The 21581-nt window shown below is 33.2% G+C and overlaps 2 protein-coding genes across 2 annotated transcripts in view; both read right to left on the bottom strand.

Moving 5' to 3' along the window:
- Nucleotides 1-402: 402 nt before the first annotated feature.
- LOC106712584 (zinc finger CCCH domain-containing protein 11A) lies at nt 403-10290 on the bottom strand. The gene is made up of 7 exons (XM_014505195.2): nt 10144-10290; nt 9827-9908; nt 9459-9578; nt 8361-8498; nt 6904-7018; nt 5933-6106; nt 403-1453 (listed from the first exon to the last, which is right to left on the bottom strand). The coding sequence occupies exons 2-7, from the start codon at nt 9884-9886 to the stop codon at nt 444-446; spliced, it is 1617 nt and encodes a 538-aa protein (XP_014360681.2). The 5' UTR covers nt 9887-9908; nt 10144-10290; the 3' UTR covers nt 403-443.
- Nucleotides 10291-12475: 2185 nt separating this feature from the next.
- Nucleotides 12476-21581, bottom strand: part of LOC106712565 (paired box protein Pax-6-like) — a 37514-nt gene continuing 28408 nt past the window's right edge. The window contains exons 6-10 of the mRNA XM_045683525.1: nt 14551-14727; nt 14184-14266; nt 13597-13823; nt 12973-13148; nt 12476-12601 (exon numbers count right to left, since the gene is read on the bottom strand). Of these exons, the coding sequence (XP_045539481.1) occupies nt 12516-12601; nt 12973-13148; nt 13597-13823; nt 14184-14266; nt 14551-14727 (749 nt within the window). The 3' untranslated portion in view covers nt 12476-12515. The remainder of the gene's footprint in view (nt 12602-12972; nt 13149-13596; nt 13824-14183; nt 14267-14550; nt 14728-21581) is intronic.

The following is a 21581-nucleotide window of genomic DNA, read 5'->3' on the forward strand; positions in this document are numbered from 1 at the left end:
AAATTCTGAACACTTTAAAAATCCTTGTCTCGTATGTAAACAATTATCTACAAAATGTAGATTTTTTTCATAAAAACTTACTCTACAATACTTCTATTATGACATTTCAAGTTCAAATTGAACATTTTTATTTATTTATGTAACTAGAATTTCAACTATATGAAAATTTGTACGATCCTTTCCGCAAATTTCGACTTGTCCTAACATCTGTTTAAGGTATTATTCTCTATCCTTTTCTAAGAGCAAGAAAGAGATGGTAATATGGTTCTTACACAGGTGTTATGAAAGTGGAGACTAATCGTTGGTTTCTGAGATCAAAAACCCTTGTATAAAACATATCGTTGTCCCTCTCAATATCTTTGACAAAACAAAGATAACAATATGTTTTATACAGGGATTTTGGTCTCAGAAACCAATGATAATATACTAAAATATATAAACAATCATAAATCATCGTCTAGCAAAGCGTCGATATCATTAAGTAAATCTTTTTCGTTACTATCTGTTATTTTTTTACGACAGCTTGCGACTACATCTGGAACATTTTTAACTAAATCTAAATTAGTTATAGACATCTCTGTTTCTTCAACATCTTCACATAAATCAACAATATCAACAGTATCCGCCATCTTTGTTGTATCTACATCTATTACTTCAGTATCTGATAATTTATCTTCACATTCAGATATCTCTATACTAACGAATTGAACTTCGGAATCTGAATCATTGTCAGTTTTATTGCTACATTCAATATCGTCATCTTTACTCTCACTATTCGTTGTACAATTACTTGATTGTCTATTCCTAATCAGTCTAGGTTTCGATGTTTGCTCGCCTATTTTAATTCGTTTAAATTCATAACAATTATCAACCAATTCTATATCTTCTTGCTCGTAAACATCGCTCTGTTCTGACAACGTACGTTTTCTATTCAAGTTGTCATTACGTTTGACTCCCGTTTTATTTTGATTATGTTGTTGAGGTGCGTTTTTGTCAACTTTTTTATAAACTATAGAATTACTTCTTACAACTTTGATTATTTTATTACCTGTTGTTGTATTAATCTCTTGGGTGGATAATTTTCTTTTCCTATTTAAATTTAATGTTATCGGCGTGGTCTGTAACACTTCGCTACCTTTTTTCTTCGCTCTGATCTCATCGAGTGATAGAATTTTAAAATCTAAAGTGTTCCTTGTCTCGGTGTTCTGTTTCTTACCTGAGAGTTCATCGAGTGATATCCGATCGTACTTCGACGTGAGATTGGTTCTTACGATTTTTCTTTCATTGGTTGTTTCAGGTGCTTGTGTTTCGTAGCTGTAGAAAGCTGCGGCTTCGGCCTGAATCTTTTCCAACAGTAGTAGCTCCTGGGACTTGGTGCGTGCGATCCTGTGATGGTCATCTGGCGAGGCGGTCTTGGTCGGTGTGGTGGAAGGTGCACTCTCGTTGTCGGATTCTGCAAGAACACGAAGCGGCCTTAGTTAGCGGCGGGCAACGTTCGCGTATGATTTTCGTAATTAGTTTTGTGCCCGTCGCGCGGCCGCCGCGTGTTCCTGCCGAAGACGTACTGAAAGCGTCGCGGGAAAGGGCGGTCAAAAATAATTACAAAAATCATGTTACGAAACATTTTTATTTAGTGGTTCGATAATTAAAATACAAATTTAAAATCGAAAAACAAAGCCGAAATACATTTTCTTCTCCAAATACCTGTTCCTAAACAGTAACTAGCTTAAATGAAAATCGCCTAACACACTCAACGCTATTTAATGTACGTAAATATTTAAATAACTGTAGACCTAAGTTTAAATTAACAAACAACAACCCGATGCGGCGCGAACAGGACTCGGAATGGGTGCAATAAGTTCCAATTGACTAATAAATCTCCACCTCTGTCTTTTCTATCAGTTTGTATGAATTAAAGAAAGAAGTGAAAGTTAAACGAATTGCACACATTAAAATTATAAATGTGGATACTTTGTATCAACTTTTAGTATCCACCTGTATACAAAAAATGTATGAAAAAACCGCTGATTTAACTTGAAATGTGAAAAAAACCGTATCAATTACACAAAATTATACAGTTTTCCCATAAAATCTCGAACAATATATATTTAGGTAAAGACTTAATTAGTACAAACAGAGGGTCTACTATGAATATTTGCGTATCAATTGCGAGAACATATTCGTAACATTATTGACAATTTGTATGACATTTGTTGATGTACTTTATGCTCTATACAAATTCTAATACAAAACTTGTCGATATCGTTACGAATATTCATACTAGGCCCCCAAAAGACAGTAAAAGTTAAGCAACTGTCTGTCAAAAGATACACAGATAAAATCAAATCTGTGTACAAACAAGTTAAATAAACAACTTTCAAACATTCTTCAATTTAACAAAATATAAAAAAATATGACTTTTATTATGAAAATTTATATTTTTTAAAGGAAAAAATTTTGGGACATCGAATAATGTTAAAAAATTTACTCGAGACATCAGTTTAATTTTTTTTTGTATCATTCCTTTTTAAAAAAATTGACCATATTTTCCATACAATAAATAATGACTAGGTACGATGGACCCTAAATAAATTCAACTATTCAACTTTTTGCTATTTGTTGTTTTTTTTTTTGTGATCATAGTATATTAGGAACTTTTTCTCTCAGTGCAAAATATAAAAAAAAAATAACCGGTTTACGACTGAAAGAATAAAAAAAAATCATAATATCGTGCTAATCCAATAAGCTTTAATTGTATTAACAAATAGATTTCTAACTAGTTTACGCTTAATTTTTTTTTTCAATTTTTTTTCCTTCGAAATACTGTAATACCTATCAAAAAGCGGGGATATTTTTTTTATTTAATAGAGAGCACAGTTAATATACTTTTTTTTTTTTATAATCTGTACAAAGTTGTCGCATTTCAGTCAGATAGTGATGTGACATTGATTAAATTTATTATCTAAAACATTTTACACTTTTTTTTTTCTAGCTACCCTCAAGGTGCGGAATACTAAGTGAAAGGGGACAAACAGCAACCTCTAAAATACCAAGCCCCTTTAACATCCTACTCAACTAACATACAAACAATTTAAAGGCATTAAGCTTTTTTTTTTTACTTTTTGTTTCTCTTCTCTTCTTACATTTAATGAGTTACAATATTCGTGTATATATATTTTTATTTATATTTCAATATATTAACCTATTTTATTATGTACTTTTTCTATCATAGACAAGGATTATATCAACATCTATATATATAAAAAAAAAAAACAAAAAAGATCTATTGCAGTCATATTTTCAAAATTCAGTCAAATCGATATATTAAAAATATGACTGCTTCTTTATATATTATATATATCGCTATATGTTAAAGCGAGATAATTATGAATCTAATTTAGCTAAGATATGAAAAAAGGGTTACATTTTTATATAATTAATTTATTGCACATACAAAAATACCGACTCGACATTTCACTAAAAATGTGTCGGAAACGAGAGCGAAGACAGCTGACATAGTTATAGTGCTCTCGATTTATTGCATTTTAAAGATAAACTTTCCATATAAGGATAACGAAAATGTCCCCTCCTCCTCTGGCAAACGAAAAAACTTTACTATTTTAAAAATTAACTGTAACATACTTGAATATTTTTCCGGATTCAGTCTCATATAAAAAAAAAAACATTTTTTTTCCCCCAACATATAAAGCGATCAGAGAAACTGAATCCAAATGAAAAATATTTATAAATACTAAAACCGACTAATATTTATTAAAAAAAAAAAAAAAACTGAGAAGTAAAACAAAACTATACACCTTTATAATAAGTAAAAAATCATTGAAATCTATCTAAAAAAAAAAAAAACTTCCCAGTTCTTTATAAAATGTAAAATTAAACAATCTTAATGAATTAAAAACTAAAAACAAAAAATAAATATTGCTTTACAAACTAACGCACTAACATACAACCCTCTTAGAATTATATATTGAGGGTATTGTATTGGCACATAAAAATTAGGCAATAATTCTGTCTAATTATATATTATTTTATATATAATATTAATATAATAGACATTATAAGACAGATATTAATGCAGTTAGTGCCTTACACTTAAGCAAAGTGATAACATTACAATAGTAAGTGAGCGATGGAACTAAAACATCTTACAGCTCTACGCTATAATCGCTCAAAGAAAAACGTACCAGTCTCACAAATACAAGTATTTTTTTAACATATATATATATATATATATTCATTAGGGGCATTGTAAAAAGTTTCTTAACATCAGTAAAATTAAAAACTTTATATTAGTAGAGTATTTTATTATTATTTATTTCTTTCCATTTGTCTTACTTCATAATCACAACAAAGTTATAAGAATCAATTTCTTTTTACAGCTATTTTTTTTTACTGTACCAAAAAATACAACAAGATAAATATTGTTTAATGTACATACATAGAAATGTAATTTTTATGTCTTTCTATTTTTTTATAAACATATTTTGAGAATAAGTAAAATTCTGTAATGAAATCTCTGACTAGAAATTTTTCAATAAAAAAAGAATTTACCATTATTTACATTAATATCTTAAAGTTTTAGTTCTTGATAAATAAATAATAATAAATCTTTATTTAATATTTTATTCATTAAATTATCTACTCTCTAATATTTGACATTTTTAAATCTGTAAGATTTTTTTTAATATATCTCGAAGCGTACATCAATTTTTATCATCTTAAAGTGTTTAATAAATTATAATAAAATACATTTCCTATTATTTATATTGTATTTCTATGGAAATAAAAAAAATGTTTCACGAAAAATACTAAAAAAAAAATTGACTTTTTACCTTGCCCCTAGGAATATTTTACAATACAAATTATGTTAAATTCCGTCATATTGTGAGACTGAGTAACGTTTCAATTATATCATATATAAGCCGATATAAATTACAATCGGTCGTAAAACACTTTCCTCACTAAAAAAGTCAATATTTATGACGTTTTCATTTCGAATGTACTAAAAGCACCCAACAGTTTAGGAATCTTGTGAGCATTACTAAATCTAGTAAAGCAACTATATATTGATAAAGTCCATCGAAAAGACAATTCCTATTTTACGAGTACTAGCTGTCGCCCGTGACTCCGTCTGCGCGCAGTTAAAAAAAACTTAATAGGGATATGAAAAATAGATGTTGTCCGATTCTCAGACCTACTGAATATGCTCACAAAATTTCATGAAAATCGGTCAAGCCGTTTCGGAGGAGTTCAAGTTCGAACCCCGTGACACGAGAATTTTATATATAAGATATATAAATGTAGAAATATTAATTAAAAGTACTAAACCTGAAAAAAGAACTAAGCTTGTTTTAAAAATTACAAAAATGTAATTTTGTTATTTAACAAATAATTAACGCATTTCAACTCAGCTCAATTGAATAACATCTTTGTACTTCTAAAAAAAACATATTAAAACAATTTCAAGAATATTGAATTCATTACAATGTAAAAATACACTTACATTTTTAATTAAGTTAACTTAATGCCACTTAAGACCCACTAATGTATTAAAAAGTAAACTAAACCACACGTCGTTAGGAGAGAATTTTCACACTAATGATTGAAATTTTTAAGTAACCTACTAACAATTGTGTTGTCATTTTTCAATGTGTCAATTGACATCATCAGCTACCGGTCATTTGTCAGAGAATACCTGAACCCTTTAGATCACACACACTTTACATTTTTATTTATCTTCAAGTTCAAGAAGTTAGCGAAATCATAGAAAAAACGATAGGATTCACTATTAATTAAAAGAAAAAGATTGAAATTTTCGATGGACTATCAATTTAAGCTCACAATATTAAGAAGCAAAGTTCCCAAACTGTTACAATAGGTGCTTAGTACATGTAATTTCAGTAGAGACGCATACCTTCTTCAAAGTTAACAACGAGAGGGTCGACCGGCAGCGGCGCGTAGGGGCCGGGCGCGTCGTGCGCGTGCGCGTGCGCGTGTGCGTGCGCGTGCGCGTGCGGCGGCAGCACGCGGCGCGCGCCCAGCAGATCACTGGACGGCAGCACGCCCAGGATTGCAGAGTCTAGAACCACTGTTGATGGAAAATTATTAAAGTAACTGTCCGCAACTTCATCTGGGGAGAACTAAAAAAAAATCTAGTATTCAATATAGCTTATGTCATCCAGGGATAGTGTAGCTTCCCAAGGGAAAAATAATTTTACAAATCGGTTTAGTAGGTTTTAAAGCTTATTAAATCTACATATCTATATTATATATATAAAAGAAAGTCGTGTTAGTTACACTATTTATAACTCAAGAACGGCTGAATCAATTTGACTGAAAATTGGTGGGCAGGTAGCTTAGAACCAGGAAACGGACATAGGATAATTTTTACTCCATTTTTTATTTTTTATTCCGCGCGGACGGAGTCGCGGGTTAAAGCTAGTGTAAAAAAAATATGATATGATCGATAAAAGCATAAAATTAAAAGAGCAATAAGAACTTCACTCAAACTTTTAAATATCAGAATTTCCAAAACACAGTCTACAAATAACTTTATATTTGTCAACAATTTATGCAATATCACTTCACAAATTTTCAAAAATTACCTAAATAATAAAATTGCTATTTGTCATCTCTTTTTATATTAAAAGAGAACTAAAGTTAGGCCTCTGCCATGCTGTTATCAGACGAAACGTGAAATTGCTTCCACTTCACACTTGTATTTTGTATGGCATTGTATTACACCAGGCGAGATGGTAATTCCTGTAACCTATGTTTTTGGTCTACCACTGTTAAAACCTTGTATAGGATTTGATATTTCTTTACATAATTATGAAGTTTGTCACATAATGCAATATGATATCTCTTTCCTTCATTCTATCATACCTTGTCTTTGCTGTTGCCACAGCAACGGCATGGGTGCAGGCGCAGGTACAGGCGCGGGCACTCCAGCGTTCATTGGGGCGGGCTCCACCGACGCCTCGGGTACTGCGGGGGTCGCCTGAAAATGCACAAATTGCATCTATACTAAAAAAATAAAGTGAAAAAAAAACACTTCTTTATTACGCACAATCTTAGCGACATATTTATGATTAATTCTTTTTGTAACAAAAAGCCGTATACTTACAACACGCTTCAGGCTATATATTTTCAAGCCATTAAACTTACGGGGTCAGTAAATTGAAAAAAATTGTTATGCGAGAAAGGGACACAAATTGCAAGTCAATAGCGGCAAAGATTGATGGTTGCCATGGTAACGGTAATTTCAGTCAATGGCAAAGGCCTTCAGTGTCATTTAGCCATTTAAATTTTAACATTTGCAATTAAACATTTTATGGAATGTAAATAATAAAAAAGTTTTTCTGTGTAATAAAAATTTATGGTATAGTCGCAAATTAAACTATAAAATATTGTCACCACTAAAATATTCCTACAAAATCGTGTTCTCTCTTAATCTCTTAATAAAATATTAACACCAATAGCCTAATGGTTATGAGAATGGACATCCAATTATGTAATCAAGGATTTGTATCCCAACATTCGACTATTTTTGTAAACTATATCCTAGCACAAGCCTTAGGCATAGTTGTAATAGTACTAGAGATAATTTAACATATTAAAAAAAATGGCTTGCAATAATAAAGAGGGGACGCATAAGAGGAAATATCCTTGTTCTGCGCATCCCTTTCTCCCTTGATTAAAGGTAGGCATCGCATCTGCATTTGCGCATATCTATGGGCAACAATCGTATCGCTATTTCGGCGAATCCAGATGGCCGTTTGTTTGTTAGCCACCTTTTGATTTAAAAAACATCTAAGGGAAAATGGTGGTGTCTCAAAACACCTCAAACTTTGAAAATGCTTTATCTGTTTACAACAGGTTATGAAATTTAACTGACATAGTACAGTTATATAGTCAACAAAGGGACCAATATTCAGCTGTAATTACTGATAGTCTATAAATGGTACTGTACTGTTTATGTGGCAGACATTCAACGAGGATATACAGCTTCAGACTATATGTCATTCAATCATGATCATGAAGCATTTTCTACTGTCAAGAAAAACTCCAATTCATTGCACAGTGAACACTTTTATTCCATCCTCAACATTTCTAACGGTCAATTCTACTAGACGACTGTCTTTCCACTAGACGACTTATCACATCGACGGATATCCAACGACTGGCCGAGCTCCTGACTCAATAATCAAACGCTGTTTCAACCCCACCACTCTCAATCCATTCGCCGGAAGTTGTCACAAAAGAGTGGGGGGGTCGAGCAGTGCTGCCATCTAAGAAAACTAAAACTACCTTTTATAAAATTATTACACTACTGTACTCACCACAACAATAGGCGCAGGTTGACTAGGAGCGATGCCGTCCGTGCGTGCATCAGGGTTCTTGTGCATGAAAGGGCAATGTTTCTTACGACAGCCGCCCGGCTGATTCTCCCAGTAGCATGGAATCTGCTTACGATTTTTCTGAAACACAATAGGAATGTAATAATCTCACATTAATTATAGATAACACCTTATGAAATTTATCAAGGTCAGATGTATGATAAATTGATTAGATGAACATAATTCAATTCATAATTTTTTAATTGAATGACCTTGATGTCAGATAAGGTTTTATTTACAATTTAAATATGACCAATAATCAAATTTTGTAGTCTGCCGTTAATTTTTTTTTTCCAACTTAATAGTCTACATTAGATAGCTTCAGTATCTTAGATAATGTTGACACAAAACATGTTTAAGAAGCTGTGGGCTGGCAGTTTTGATACACATATTTTTTATATATTATGAAGTGGCAAACAGCCACCTAGATTCGCCATAATTACAAAGCAACCACTGCCCATAGACATCCGTAATAGAAAGAGAATATTCACCCTTCTCCATCAAATTCACTTCCCCTTCTCACCATGTCCTTATAAAAAAAAGGGTAGGGAAAAGGGTACTTAATAAGGCCTGCAATACATTTGTCAAGTAACTAAGCCTTGCTTGGATGTCATTAACTCATATATGTCGCAACTAATTTATACAGCTTCTCTCAGTAACACAACACACACACAACACAAGTTAAAAACCTTTTTATGTTTTTAATTGTGACTTAACTTCTTAAAACATCTAGACAATAAATTTGAAAGTACCCACACATTTACAAGAGTGTAGTCTGTCACAAATGTTGTCATAATGTTGACCTTGGCAAATGAGATAATAGTATTGACATTGAAAATATTCATTTTTTACATAATTTTGGCATTCTAAATCAAAATCACTAGACAAATATTATTTAATACTGGGTCACTCCAAGTAAAGCTATTCAAATCATTAACCCTGATTGTTAAGTTATAAGATTAGTAAGTACAAATTGGGAATCCCAGTTAACAGTCATCATGAGTTGTTGATAAGAAATCTAGTAAGTTTCCTCAAACTTACCCTCAGTTCCATATGGCGCAGTTTACAACGCTTGTCCAGGCATTTTCCCTGCTGCCATGCGGTGCACATTGTCTCACAGCCAAGAGCGGATGGCTCATGGCGGAAAACGCAATTATCACCCTGAAATTTAAATAACAAAATTTTTATTTATGGCTTGATATATACCAACAGATCTTGCTACTCAAATTTATTGCATAACAGATTTTTCTTTTTAACGTCTAATAAGAAAGTAAGCATTATTTTTTAGTTTAAATAAAACTACGAACGACCATGCAAGGACGCCCAATGACAGAAAAATATATCATTGAAAATAAATTGTTTTAATGGTGTAGGTTATTTAATGAAATAAATTGATAACATAAACGTACCTTAATGCATGTGGAATAGTAGTAAAAGTAACAATCGTTAAATTTTCTAGGAGACTCCATGGTGTAATCAGCCGTCCAGGGCCTGAGAAAAAAAGCGCATTGTGCGAGTATTTCTTATAACTGTTGGCACTCTAGGCACGTTAATATATTGATCCACCATACCGATACCAAAATAACACCAATATTTCACCAAATTAATATTTTCAACGCCAAGAAAGTTAATATTTCAAATTGACAATATGACAACCACGGAGCGGCGTCAAAATTACCGAATAAATCTAAAAATACAGGGTTTTCTCACACCACATTTTACTCACCGTCTTACGAATAAACTCAAGAATAATTAAATTAACAACAAATGTCTATACAACTGTTCTATATAATTAAAAATAATATGGACGTCACTTTTAGAAAGAAAATGTACTAGATATGGCGGACATGTGGCGGAAGGCGGACTTTCATTTCATTTCGTCGGCTAACTCTCCTAATAATATGTTGTCTATGGTTATCCACAGGCTGAATATTATATTTACTTATCTGTGCTTCAGGCAGTTTTATCAGGAAAAGGGTAGCAAAGGGAAAACACCAATCTATTAGATATTCATTTACCAATTAATTATTTATTTATTAATCAATTATTTATTTTTGTTTATAACATTGAACGTTACAACCTAAATAATTAAATTGTAATGATCAAAGTGTCTGCGCTTAAAAATTTCTTCTTTCAGCGCAATGCTATATAACTACTAATTAATATGCTGTTTACCAATTTTGACTATAATCAAACAATAACAATATATTTGAACCGGTGAGAGAGGCGCTTCTATCATGGTTGGTTCTTTCAGAATATTATACTAAACCTACTTGTTCATAGAAAAAGGCTTATGAGGAAAAAATTACATGACAGCCACAGTACAAAGTGGATCTTGTGATATTTTTTGATGTTGACAGGGGGGCGCTAGTGAGCTGTTACAATTTAGTTTCTTTTTCCACCGGTTCAGACAGTCTTGTAAGACTATACTACCAAGTAAATTACTACAAGTCATGCGCAGCAGCGGCAGTATTAGTTACTACAGCTTACTGTTAATACCTAGCACATTTACTATCTTATATACCATCTATACCTATATTTACTAACAGCCAAGAGCGGATGGTTAAAGATGGTAATATAATTATGATAGATTTCAGAGTCAAAGGATTGAGGAATATAAACTATATTTTAAAGGTTCTGCAGTGAAAAATCAAACACATACAATGATTTGATCCAAAAATGTGTTATGTAATATAATGCAATTTATTAAAACCTTTTTTTTTGACATCACACAATTATTCACATATTTTTTTTAATGATTTACGGATCTACCTATACATTTTACATCTAATATTAATAAATTCGAAATTAATATCCTATATAATTGAAACATTTGACGGTGGTTATTTTCACAAAAGTACATCAATATTACTGTGCATAAACTTAAGTAATTACATTTAAATATAAACATATACAGTATACACTTAAAGATGTTCTAAACAATAAATTTACTTTTTGTGACAGGCGAAAATATTAATTACTTAACTAGAGTTTAAGGAAACCATCGCTTTCATCGTTTTACAAATGCATGGTTGCATTCCTGCTACCGGAGTTAGCCCATTTGATTTGGTTAGACCCATAAACAATACATTGTAGGACAAACCTATTTAGGTCCTATGATTTTTTCAATATTTCAAATGAAATATACAAAATTTGATTAAGACTACTGTCTACTGTTACTTTTAAATATCTGTCCTTTCTTGTTTACATATAATTATTGGCGATTTAAATGGTAAAAATACCGATAGTTTGTGTTTTAGACCTTATGTTACAGCTAAATTTTATTTTATTTACATTAACAACATGTACAGAGAGAATCCTTTTTTTTTTAATTTATTAAACTATGTCTAAGCGCTATTATATTTAATTTAATTCTAAATAAATTACAAAATAAAGTTAATTATGAAAATATTTCATTCAAATTCACTTCTAACAGTAATAAATGAAACATATCTTGTAAATTCTTACTTCTTAAGAAGTGCATTGAATGAAATAATTTGATTCCCGTTAAATAAAATTTGAGCCTGTTTTTTTGTGCTCTGTTGCATCTTTGTGTGGATAGGTTATTTTTTAATACTATACAATGTAATAAAACTTCAAATAATAATATACTAGGAATTACGTTACGAACCCCATGAGTCTGAAGTGAGCAACGCATGCAGTGTTTTGAAATCGACGCAAAAGTGGAATATCATCTATCTCTTTCTTTCGCATTATATTCTTGTATATCCGTTTCTTTTATTTCGTACAAATTTCGCATTTCGTAACTAGCTTAAAAATACAGAGTTTTTTGACGCGTTAAATACAATCTGGCGACATTCCTTTACATTTGTGCTTGTTGCATTTACAATTGTCTTGCATGAGTACATTTAAGATTTTGACTATTACAATAGCGCAATGAAGGAAAATGAATGAAGACAGTGTTTCGTGGTTTATTTTAAGAACACATTTTTCTTATTGGATTATATCTGATATCTAAACCAAAAAAACAACTAAATATTTTATTTCTATAAACGTTACATTTTGTAGTTGGTTGTATAAGTTGACTAATGGCTTGTGTGCGTGCGGTAAGCAAGTGCTAAGCTAGTGCCACCAAGGTCACTGCAGGCGCGACCAGTATTGCGCGTCGTGACCTGGTACTGCCAGAGGAACAGACACACCGGCACCGAGGAGACCTCCTAATTCTGGAAAGAACATCAGAAAATAGTTAATTAATAAATCTAGAAGTACTTAAGTAACAAAGAAAGGAATCTTATATATTAAAGTTTAACTTTTACATTATGTTGATTATTTATTCGAAATTAAAGTATTAAGAGCTTTTTCCACGTCTAGACCGTCAGGTCAGTATCGCGCGTCTAGACGCGCAATACTGACCTCGCGCCACTGCGGAATTAGAACACGCGCGGTCTGAGTCACGCAGTTTATTGCATAGTGGAAAGCAGCCTTAATGTGTGATTTCCGGAAAGCCACAACCCGCAAATGGCCTCCGCACCTTTTAGATTACTAAGTGGATGGTACATTACTTTGGATTGGTTTATACTTGTCAATAAATTACCTGGTGTGGGCGACGCAGCTTCGTGTTGGTAGTTATGGTTGACGTAGGCGTGCGGCGCGCGGTAACCAAGCTCGTAGCGCGGGTATCCAAACCCGCTCTTGCACAGGTCCGTCTCTCCGCTCTCGCATAGCGGACCCTCTGGTAGACCACTGCCATAGCCCATTGGAGTCAGGGGACTGTAAAAAGGATGCTTTAATCACTTTTCCAATAGCTGGCAATTCGTATAGCAGTCGTCAAAGGAAATGGAATTAAGTAGTATGGAGTTAATGTAATGGAAATTGCAGTCACTAGTGGATTACTTAGAAGAAAAGTATCTAAAAGTAGAAAATACTCGATTGGGTAGGAAACAACTTGTTTGGGCAAAAAGATTCGCGATTTAGTCCTAATAAAAAAAAAAAAAAAAAATGGGACCCATCTGCAAGCACTTCCTTTCGATTAAAATAATTTTTATCAAAATCGGACCACCAGGGGCGGAGATTCGCAGTAACACACATAAAAAAAAAAATTCAGTCGAATTGATAACCTCCTTCTTTTTGAAGTCGGCTAAAAAATAAACAGTCATCGTATATTTGGAACATGATTTAAGGAAAAATCACGCATGATTTAATGTTAATATAATTTTACCTGTATGTATCAACATTGAGCGGCGGCTGGTAAGTGGGATGCGGCGGCTGCGTGGGATGCGCCGGGTGCGTGGGATGCGCCGGATGCGTGGGATGCGCGGGATGCGTGGGATGCGCGGCATGCGTGGGCACGTGCGTCTGGGCGGCGAACGCGCACTCCGGGCTGCGTCGCTGCGACCGTATCTTCTCCTCCCGCCGCCACTTCGCGCGTCGATTCGAGAACCACACCTTAAGGTCGGCGAAGGTTAACAAGACGCGCGGTTTTTACGCGCTAATTGATTGCTATTTACGTACTGTTTTTTTTTTTTAATTTGCATCAAAACTTCATTTGTTGTTTAAAAAAAAGGATTAAGGTCGTTGTCAATGATGAGGTCCTAATTTTGTAATCCGTTATTCCAATGAAAATAAACAAATTTTAAGAAATTATGTCCACTTGTCCAGGTTATTTGTCTACAAGTGTATTTGATTCTCAATAAAAATTAAGAGCTTAATGAAAAATTATTTAACATCGGTGTATCGTAAAATTACTTAATTTATAGTAAAATAAAGCAGTTTATATTGAATTTATAATAATCTGTGTCAGCTCACCTGTATCCTCGCCTCAGGCAATCCTATCTTAGCAGCCAGCCGCTCTCTGGCGAATACGTCTGGATAATGCGTTCTCTCGAATTCTGCGAAACGCATTAAGATTATAGATTTTTATACCATGAAGGTCTAATCACAGTAGTGAAGTTGCTATGGAACGATGTTTCAATGTATTTATGTTACATTGTGACCTTCTATATCCTTAACGGCTGATGGGATTTTGACGAGTGAAGTGTTCGATTGAATTTGCTCGTACTCGTGTTTACAGCATGTTCTATATTACAGTAAAGTGTAGAACAAAGGGTCATCGTATTTGAAAGTACCTTAATAATCGAGACATAGCCGTGTGCAAACACCTTGTATAGCTTACCTCGCTCCAAGCTATCTATCTGTTCGTTAGTGAAGCTAGTGCGGTTGCGCTGCAGCTTGCGCTTGAGCCGGAGACGAGCTGCGTCATCATCCGCGCCGCTCGACCCCGCGTTAGAATTGTCACCGGAACCCGTCTCATCGGAGTGCAGACCTTCTAGACCTTCTATTGCTTCTTCACCTAAAAAAAGTGTGCAAAGAGATTGTTGGATTGTAAGAATTATAAAATTACCAATTAGAAAAATAATATAGGCCATAGCTTTGTCAACAAAATGTTTTCCATATGGTTAGTTTCCTAAATGGACACATTTTGTACCACAAAAAATAGACAAAGCATCGTTTCGAAGTTTATCAATTGAAAACAATTTTTACATCCTTCCCCTTTTTTGTATTAGATGTTTGAATATGTGATAGCAGTTAAAATTATACTAGAAAATCTAATAGGTATATAAAATTCTCGTGTCACAGTTTTCGTTCCCGTACTCCTCCGAAACGGCTTGACCGATTCTCATGAAATTTTGTGAGCATATTCAGTAGGTCTGAGAATCGGCCAACATCTATTTTTCATACCCCTATTAAGTTTTTTTTAACTGCGCGCGGACGGAGTCGCGGGCGAAAGCTAGTATTGAATATAATTTTGAAATCGTAATGAGTGCCAGAGAATCAAAAAGTGTTTTAATTGATAATAACTTCAAGAGGGTTAACAAAGTGAAAGGCAATCAGGATATTAAATTAAGTGAAATTGTTGGCTGGGCACTTTCAGTTGACGTCGTTATCAGAACCTCTTCCCCCGCAACCACTCTACTATCTGATGCTTGTTGAGGTAAAGTTGGTTCGCATAACTCATCGACTGTTATACAACTAACTTTGGATGTAGACACTACTTAAAACGTTTAGGAAAACAGCGGGTAAAATGAAATGTTTATACAAAACTAGCTTTTACCCGCGACTCCGTCCGCGCGGAATAAAAAATAGAAAACGGGGTAAAAATTATCCTATGTCCTTTTCCTGGTCCTAAGCTACCTGCCCACCAATTTTCAGTCAAATCGATTCAGCCGTTCTTGAGTTATAAATGGTGTAACTAACACGACTTTCTTTTATATATATAGATGTATCTTATTTGTATATCGTATATGTATATAATACAAATATACGATACATACGTAAATGTATACATGTCGAAATTGATCATATAACTAAATCTAAATTTTTTATGAATAACAACGCACACGTAAGTATGTTGTAATTAAGCTGTCTATCCTTACAATGTCGTATTCTGAACAATGTCATATTCACTTTTCAAATGTAATTTTTCGTGAAAGGGTTAACATTGAGTACAGTCAGCAACATAGACATTAATCTTAATATTCTTTAAATATTTAGTTTTCAGTATAATAATTTCACATTTGCAAGATTTAATTTGTAATAAATATTCCAACATTCAAAGAAACAAAGTATGGCAAACGGAGAGAGTGGTGAAAGTTGCCAAAAGTTACGACCGCTAAGTAACTAATAATTAATTCTCAAAACAAACTCTTGATACCTCCGGGATTTATACGACTTGCCGAGATTCTTATCTACAATGTTACTTTGTAGAGTTATGTACAGAAATGGTAGGGTCTTATTTTATTTTATGGTTATTTATTTTATCGAATTCAACTTGTTATAATATGCTCACTTATTCGTTTCCTTTTTATTTTTTCTTACAATACTTCCGACGAAATAATACATAATATGTAAAAGAAGGAATTAATTAATATTTTTTTTTCTTGATGTACACAAATTCTTGAGAACGCAGTTGTATCCGCTATTTCCCACGAGATGGCGTTATACACTGCTAATTTTCACTTAAAGTTCTGATCAGTAATTTACTTTTTTGATGTAATTTTTATAAATATTAAATAATTACATAAAACCTTGTAAATGGATAAACCTCGAGGTACTTTGTCTTTCCCTTTTGGCCGTTCACGCTATCGATCAAACGGCCGATCAATGAGAAAAAAATCCTATTGGGCCGGTTGAATACACAATATTTTATATAATATTTCAATCTATATCTTCAATATCGAAAATTATTTGGCCGTCGGCCCAAAGAAAAACATCCATTTTTGTCACCTATTTCATAAATGTTGCGTTTAAAAAACAATTTTAAGGTTAACAGGTAACAAAATTTAAACTTTTGCAATATCACTTTTTAACCCAGTTCAATATTAGACGTCTACATTATGTGCTGTGTAGTACTTACTTATAATAAGGATTTTCAATATACTCTTAAAAGACTTTCACATTAAATAATTCAGTCACGAAAATTCAAATTAACCGTTATCTGAACCAGGTACTCTTAATTCTCGAAACGTCGACTAAATTGCACCTTGTCAAAACTGCGACACCATTATTGGCCATACATTTTTAAGCGCGCGATAACGCTATCGCACTCGGCAGGGTTACGTGGTAGGCCGGGCCGCGTTATCGTCAGTTTCTGCATGAACGCGCGCGTTACGGTCTCCCCCCACTCCCCTGACTCACCCGCAGTAAGCCCCCGCCACCTCCCAGTAGTGTGGCGTCGCGAAAACTGAACACTCTTGACACTTGAACTTAATTTATTCCGTTCAGTTTGCTTAGGTAACGTTATGTAGAAACTATCCAGTAAACATTTGAACTGGTTACAAGTTTTAATGATTTAAAACCAAAGTTAGTTATCATTGTTTATAAGCTCTGTGAATTCTACCACACTCAGATGTGTTAATCAGTTATTAGACTTGCCTCTTAGTGTACCCTTAATATGATAAATTTATATGAGATATCTTAAATAATTATTACAACTATGTCTGTGACAGTAAAAAAACAATCTAATCGAGGAACCAAAAGATTAGAATACTTTTAAGAATGGAGTTACACAGTGCAGTTGTCTATCTATACAATTAATACAATTGGAGTGTCTGTAGATAATATGAAGAAAAAAATAAAAATTATATGTCGGGTACATAATGTTTTTGGTTATGGTATCGTTTAAATCCATCTGTTTTAATTCTTGTCTGTCTGTCCGCAAATCGGCGTTTGTACCGGGTTATTTCAGAAGCGACTGGACCGATTTTTACCGGACTTTTATTGAAAGATAGCTTATGTGTGCGGAAGTAATACAGCATACTTTTCTTTATTCAGTTATGACGAAGTCACGGGCAATCAAATTTATATTAGAAGTAATAACATCTCATAAAAAACATTATGTACAAAAATGTAGAATCTTGTCTTTTCTACAAAAAAATTAAGTTATTAATAGTTAGGAAAGAAAAAGTTAGGTTAAAATTACCACAAAAATCTGCAAATATTAAGTATTGTTAGTCGCGGTATACCTCCCCTGACAGTGGGTGGTACGAGACGATGCGGCCGCGAGCGCGACTCCTCAGCGGATTACTATAGCGGACACGCCGCAGAATAACCAGCTCTTAAAAATCTCCTCCATTCATAACATAGCGTTCTCAAAACGGCAAAGGTGCCACGCTAAAAATACGACACATTTTTTTTTGTTAAAACCAACTGCGTCGAGTGTCATAGGAAAAAAAATATTAAAATCTCGTTGCGAGTAGTAGATTAAAAAGTGTCACTTAACCTAAAACAGTCAAGGTTTTGTGGCTGAAAATTTCAATTTCATGGTCAAAAATAAATATTAATGGCGAGTGCGTATTTGTGCTTAATATGTTCAGAAAAAAGATGATCTTTTGTCGTATTTAGGATACAATTATAACCAATATATTTTTAAAGAAACCTTGATTAACAATTATAAGTTTTAACATATAGAGGATAAGTAACTGTCATACTCAGAGTCTAAGTTCTTATATGCAGCCCTTAGTTTATATTTGTTTTTCAAAATTGATGCTAAGATATAAGACGTACTTACTAGCTCCGAGTCGAGTGAGGCAGTAATTAATGACCTGTGAGATTAGCACGAATATTTGAGACAATCTCCATCGTACCTTCGTCGAAATTTTTTTAATTAAAATTTTTGTAGCGCGTCATCGGGGGTAAGGTACACCTAAAATCTCATACTTATTTTGACATAATTAACGATGGCGAGACGAAGGCAACTGTCACAATAATTCATGCGAGGCCCACTGATTCAGAATGGCCACAATTCGTAGTGTTATACTTACTTTATAAAGAGTCCATAATATCTTAGGCAAAAGAGTTACAACGAAAAGCAGACATATCATTTTGAAACTTTTCACTAGAGTAGAAGCGCATAACTTTATTCGTTTCAAGCGAAACGAAAGTAAGAATTCCCCTGGCAATTTGTTACGTCGACAACTAGATGTCACTGGATGTCACTCGGCGTGTCTGAGGCCCATCTGTCAGTAGCGCGAGAAAACATTAATGTTTCATGAAGGCTCGCCATGTAATAATGTATTGAGATCCCTATCATATAATGGACGTGTCTCTATTTAACGTCACTCAAACGGGATGGGGCGTGATAGTAGCATCGGCACGGAGTTATAAATATTTATGATAGTCTGTTGTGGTATAGATTTAATTATATCAATTATAAAATCATAGACAAGGACGAAAATTAAAATGTGGCCAGTTTCTTAAGTTAAATTTGTATCCCATTAAAACATAAAGGTAACGAGGACATAGATTTTCGCTATTTATACATTCACTAAATACGTTAGTTTGCTAAAAAAACTGAACCGCCTGTCTCCTAGATATATGTTTCAAGACCTTTTAAGGATTTAGTATTATAGGTACTTAGGAAAGAACATATGTTTTATATCAAATCACCATTATGTTTCGATGTATGCATTTTGTAATTGATAATTTTAATACCAGATAAAGAGGTAGCAAAGGGTCAAAACACAAAAGGTGAAACTTTAATATCTGCCGCGCAACTAATCTTACTAATATTATAAATGCGAATGTTTTGAAGGTATCCCCTGAACGGCTAAACGGATCTGGAAGAACACATAGACTACTTATAAAGTTTTACTACTTAGAAAACTTTATAGTACAAATAATATAGAATACTGGAAACGTTCCTCGAAACCGAAGAAAAGATGGCGTTCGGACCATAAACAAAACGTGCGGTGTTGCCTTATCGGGAGAAATGTCATCGCTACTCATATGACGTGTATTTCATTCGGGGATATTCCCCGGTGACTTCCCTTTGCTTGGGGAGAGAATGTTTTGTTCATAGCGATAAATATTACCTACTGATATGGTTAAAGATTTATGCAATGTATGACTAAAAATACTATAGTTTTCCGTCATTTGTTGCATACTTGTTACTTTGAAGATTGCAAAGAAAACACAACATTTAATCGTGCGCTCAGATTTGTCATTCTAAAATAGCAAAACTATTAAAACTTCGTTGGCTTTTTCACAGACAACTTTATTTAGCAGAGTTAATCATAGATTACATTACATTAGGTGTTGCTAGTAAATATTAATTTTGATATACATAAAATTATTTTGATATACATATTTAACAAAAACTAATAAAATGGTTATGGCTTCTTAAATATGTAGTCATTTACAAAACTTGTACAGGATTTTTGTGTCAAAAATATGTATGCATATATCCGCTCATTTGCTTCACGCGATCTCGAATACATGTTATTGACGGTTATGTTCATACATATTTTTGTAACAGAAGGCCTATACAAATTTCTAAAGTTTTATAAAAGTGAACATATTAAAGCATCTGACTTTACACATCACTGTATCATGTTTTTCATATTTCAATTATTGACTATCAAGTTACAGATAACATAAAAAGGGCAATATAAATGAATTCAGATTCAAGTCACGCGCCGGCCATTTTGTCAGAAAATGGCGCGAAAAGGGCAGAAATGACGCTCGAACGCGCACAGGTGTTTTGTAAGTGATACGAGCATAGCCTGACTTGCATAATCAATTTATTAGGATTTTTAATTTTTACTCTTTAGGTTTGACTATAGAAGATAGATAAATCTTTATTTTTAGCAACATTTTTTTTAAAAGTCTTTTTGATAGAATACGTTTTCATACGTTACGTTTAGAAAGTTTAATTTAGATATTAGTTTTCATATTTAGAAATCAATTCAGCTATTTTGAATAATTTGATAGTTCTAAATAATTTGAGACTTTTATACACTCAATTAGCTATTTCCAGCGAGTTCAACCGCGTGAAGTTCAAAAGTTTATAACCAACTTTCATGCTTCATTTTAAACCTGCTATAAAAACATCATGAACTTGAGAAAACCCTAACGTACGTAGATAATCATTTGTTTTGAATTATATTTTATTGATTCAATTCTTTTGAATCAATAAAACATAATTCTCCAAATTCTAACTATCACCCCTACTTTAGATCTTTAGGAATTTTGTAAAATCTTTTCTTAGTGCTCGTGTACTACCAGAACGTAGTAAAAAATACTACCTCAAACAAAAGCATATTAAAATGAGTATTTAACTAAATCATAGACAAACAGAAACGACAAACGTGTCACAGTTATATAGAGTGTATGTATACTCGAGTCGCGCACATAACCGTCGGGGAATATCCGCATATGTCATAGCGTAATTATATGTGTGTTGTTTACACGGGCGGCGCAGCGGGGCGGAACTAACGCGTAGGGGACCGCCTACGCCCCTCCAGGCCTTTTTACATCTCTTGTTCGCCGTGTATGAATTATGCCGATACTAAACGAAACGAAATATGTTGGAAAAGTATAAGTTTTTAGGCTCTTGAGTGTGTAAAAAGTAGTACGATGAAGAAAATTCTTTTTTTTTATGTAAGTCTCAACGGGTAATTTAAGGCATGATAATGACGCATGAATGATGCTTATGTCTTTTCTTAAGTTTTTATGTTGGGTTCAAAGTTTATGGTCTAAGGCTTTTGGTATAAAAATATTAAATTGAAGTCACTTTTTATAAATGGAGGTTTCAGGCGCTTATGTTTTCAATGGTCTATGTTTAATACGTTGAATAAAGTTTTATTGATTCGATCTTGAATGTGTATATATTTTATATTTTTTTTAGCATGATTTCATATTTTTAAT

Source organism: Papilio machaon, chromosome 22 (genome assembly GCF_912999745.1).
Source record: "Papilio machaon chromosome 22, ilPapMach1.1, whole genome shotgun sequence".
Classification (NCBI taxonomy): Eukaryota; Metazoa; Arthropoda; class Insecta; order Lepidoptera; family Papilionidae; genus Papilio; species Papilio machaon.

Excerpts from the sequence above, each read along its gene's own strand:
- LOC106712584 (XM_014505195.2), bottom strand. The coding sequence starts at position 9,886 with ATGGAGTCTCCTAGAAAATTTAACGATTGTTACTTTTACTACTATTCC. Across the intron at positions 7,019-8,360 it reads AACCTGCGCCTATTGTTGTG|GCGACCCCCGCAGTACCCGA; the intron begins GTGAGTACAGTA and ends GTGCATTTTCAG. Across the intron at positions 1,454-5,932 it reads CGTTGTTAACTTTGAAGAAG|AATCCGACAACGAGAGTGCA; the intron begins GTATGCGTCTCT and ends GTGTTCTTGCAG.